This window comes from Pygoscelis adeliae, unplaced genomic scaffold (assembly GCF_000699105.1).
Source record: "Pygoscelis adeliae isolate BGI_AS28 unplaced genomic scaffold, ASM69910v1 Scaffold318, whole genome shotgun sequence".
NCBI lineage: Eukaryota > Metazoa > Chordata > Aves > Sphenisciformes > Spheniscidae > Pygoscelis > Pygoscelis adeliae.
In genome coordinates this window covers 595,496-598,781 of record NW_008825430.1, presented here as the reverse complement: position 1 = coordinate 598,781, position 3,286 = coordinate 595,496, and the positions used below count along the sequence as shown (strand labels likewise).

At 50.4% G+C, this 3,286-nt stretch overlaps 1 protein-coding gene across 1 annotated transcript in view; it reads right to left on the bottom strand.

The window, feature by feature from the left end:
* The window catches only part of LOC103922772 (transmembrane protein 2-like), a 56,798-nt gene extending 55,835 nt beyond the window's left edge, over positions 1-963 (bottom strand). Inside the window, exon 1 of the mRNA XM_009330974.1 lies at positions 498-963. Coding sequence (XP_009329249.1) covers positions 498-963 — 466 coding nt within the window. The remainder of the gene's footprint in view (positions 1-497) is intronic.
* Between the last annotated feature and the right edge of the window lie 2,323 nt (positions 964-3,286).

Below are 3,286 nucleotides of genomic sequence, written 5' to 3'. Positions count from 1 at the left end.
GGGCTGGCACGGCCGGGCCCCTGGGGAGCGGTGAGCAACACACCGCTAATGCTCGCACTGGAGCTGCGCTCAGGGGCCGCCGTGGGCCTGGCAGCCCCACGGAGCCGGGCACCGCCTTACCACAGCGTGGCTTTTATTGACTCCCACAGACCGTCTCCTTATAATGGCCCATCCGCGGCGACTGCCCTCCGCATGCTGTACCAGCCCTCGTCTAGCGTCTCCTCTTCTGCAGAGAGCGACTGCTTCCTACCCGCCTCATCACAGACCTCCTGCTTAGGGTTGAGCACTCTGAGCCCTGGCTCTAGCTCAGCCTGAACGCTGAGAGCCGGCTCCTGGCACGACACGGGACCACCGCGTACCGGATTGCACCCAGTGATGTCCACCACTCGCCGGCACCCCTCGCCCTGGCAGCACGGAGCCTGGCCTCACAACTCCGCTCAGCCAGCACCAGAAAGCATTTGAGATAACAAAATCACATCTCCTTCTTATATACCTACCACTTTGTTCCACTGTGGGCTTTAACGATGTTTTCCTTGGTTTAAGCATTTGCTTCTTGAGCAGAGAGAAGGCCTTGGACTGCTGAGCTTCAGACAACACTCCCATATTCCTGAGGAGCTGAAGCACCCTGCGTAGCAAGAACGGCTTCACCTTGTGCTGGGCCACCTTGAGAGGACTGATAGGAATTTTGGGCAGGTTGACTTCTCGATCACAGTTATAAAACCGAAAGAGATTCCAGGCCAAGCTAGGTCCAAAGGTATCCATTAAAATATATCTGGAAAGTTTAAGGAGCACGTCACAGGACAGCCGCTTTTCTTGTGGTTTCTGGCCCAGGTTCTGACTTAGCAAACTTCTCCTTCCTTGGTGACTCAGGAGAGAGCGGCTCCTGAACAGGCTGGAGGGTTTGCACGAGCCCACGGTCCCGGGAAGGGTTTTCTTACTGTTCAACAGTCCTTCATAATCCATATCCCACAAAGAACTGTTGGGATTCAGGCTATGTTCTGAAATAATCGTAAATACAGTAAAACCTATTAAACATAAAAAAATCCCGGTGGGTTTCTCTCTTTAAAAAATACATATACAGATCTCGCTATATTTATCGATGTTCTGCTGTAGCCCTGGATACAGTGCAGATTGCTACGCTACTTTGACAAACTTACTGAATGTTTCGACAGGCCGAATCAGTAGATTCGCAATAGATAGGGTTTTAGGTACTAGAATGTAATAACGATTATTTGTAATTTTTTATTTAAGCTAATGTTTTCTGTAACGCTCAGGAAAACTATCTTTGTTATACATTACATACACCCCAGTACACATATTCCTAAAAAAAAACCCCAGTCACCAAAAGAGTATGTACTATTCCATATACATTTTCTGAAAAGCATTAAGAAAAACAATGATTCTATATTAAAGCCTATAAAAGCCTTTTTCAAACATGACTAAGGAAGGAAACTTCTGTGCTCCTGCTGGGCTGTTTGCATGGCGGGCCCAGCCCCGGGGCACAGCCCAGCCTCTAGGTTTCCAATAGATACAGGCCGGGTTTAAACGAAAAAGGCTCAGTTTTGCTTTCTAGGCGCTCGCTCTAGTCTCTGCCTGCTGATTAAAGCCGTTAGCCTGGTGTACCAGGGTTAAGCTGCAGCTGCTCAAAGGCCACAGTAGCTTCATCCTGCGGACGAGAAGGTACCGGTACGGGAGAATCCCGACTCTCCGGAGCTTAAATTTGCTTCTGAGGCAGTGCCCCTACACAGCCCTCCTTCATTCAGGCTGAGCCTGAAGGTTCAATTCACACCCTGAGAATTGACCAATAAAACAATTAAATGCAACATAAGCAGGCTGGGACTTCATGATAAGTAGGGCTGCAAACACACAAGAAAGCTCTAATAATTAAAAGGGACAAGGGACCCAAAACTTAATTGCATCTTGCCAGAAGTGTTTGAAATAGTTAATGTTTTAACGTAACGGCATACTGCTAAAGGCTGGAGGTCACCTCCTGGGAGCCCCGGAATGCGCCTGCAGCCTTCCCTTTCATTTCTAAGCAGAGGACAAGATTTTTAAGAATGTTCTTCTATTTCCTAGAGGTGGATCCCAGTCTGGCATGTTTGAGAAGCTTTGGGTGTTTTTTCATTTGATTTCAAGATTAAGGTTATCAGCTTCAAGTAGTCGTGACTTACGGTCCAGGGGATTATCTGCGTATTGTAATCGTATTAGTTAAGTATTCTACTATTACGTTGGAATTTTAGATATCAAAATGCACATTTATGGCTGTAATTCATCCCTGAAATACAACCCTGTAGTACTCAGGAACTGCAAAGTATGACTGCTAGGACTAGATGGCAGCGGATAACTCAGGAATGTCATAACGCTAGCAGCATTTTGCATCTTCACTGCGTCTTTCGTTCAGAGCAATCAATAGCTATTGCGAGAACCCTATTCATAAGACCCCCGAGAGATCAATGAGCTCTTCCACTACTTTACCGACGGGCTGGCGCAGAGGGGAGCAAACCGCTTGTGCGAGATCCCCGGGAGGAACGAGGAGAGGGGAAGGAGGGACCCAGCTCCAGGAGGACCCCAGTAATACGGGGTCCATGTTAACCCCCTCCTCCTGCGCGGATGTGTTGGGGGGCAAGATGGTCCCTGCAGAGAAGGACTGCACGCACCGCTGCCATCCGACCGGCGCCCGTCTGAGCCGAAGGGAAAGGGCTTTGGGGCAGACCCAAAACGTCCCTAGGTGCACCTAATGGCACCGTTGCAGCAGAGTGACTTGAAACGTAAGCAATGTTAAAATCTTTAAGTAGGTCTGCAAGCCTTCTGGAAGAAACTGCTGTGTAAAACGTTATTTAGAAGAAACAAAACTTTGGATCAATGTCTTGTCTCCAAAGGCAGCCCTTAAACTCAAAAAGGCCTGAGGAACTAAAGGAGAAAATAAACTAAGGGCCCACTGCATGCAGTCACCTCCAAAGCCACAGTCAAATCACGCCGTCTCTCTGTGTCTGGAAGTCAAACTGGAAACCAGAGGCGTGTTTCCCTCCGTTTTTTCTTCAGATAAAAGCAAGGGTTAGCCCTAGCAGCCACGCTCCTTCTCCTCTCCGGGGACAGCTACAGCCTGGGCAGCCCTCGCTGCCAGCCCGGGGCCCCAGCCTCGCCGGAGCGGCGTCAGCCCATCCTGGGGCATAAATACCGGCGGCCGAGGCTGCGGAGAGCGGACCGCTCCCGGCCCGCGCCACGCTCCGAGGGGCTCGGCCCCGGGCCCGCTGCAGCACCGCCTTCCCCTCCCCCCCCCCCCCCC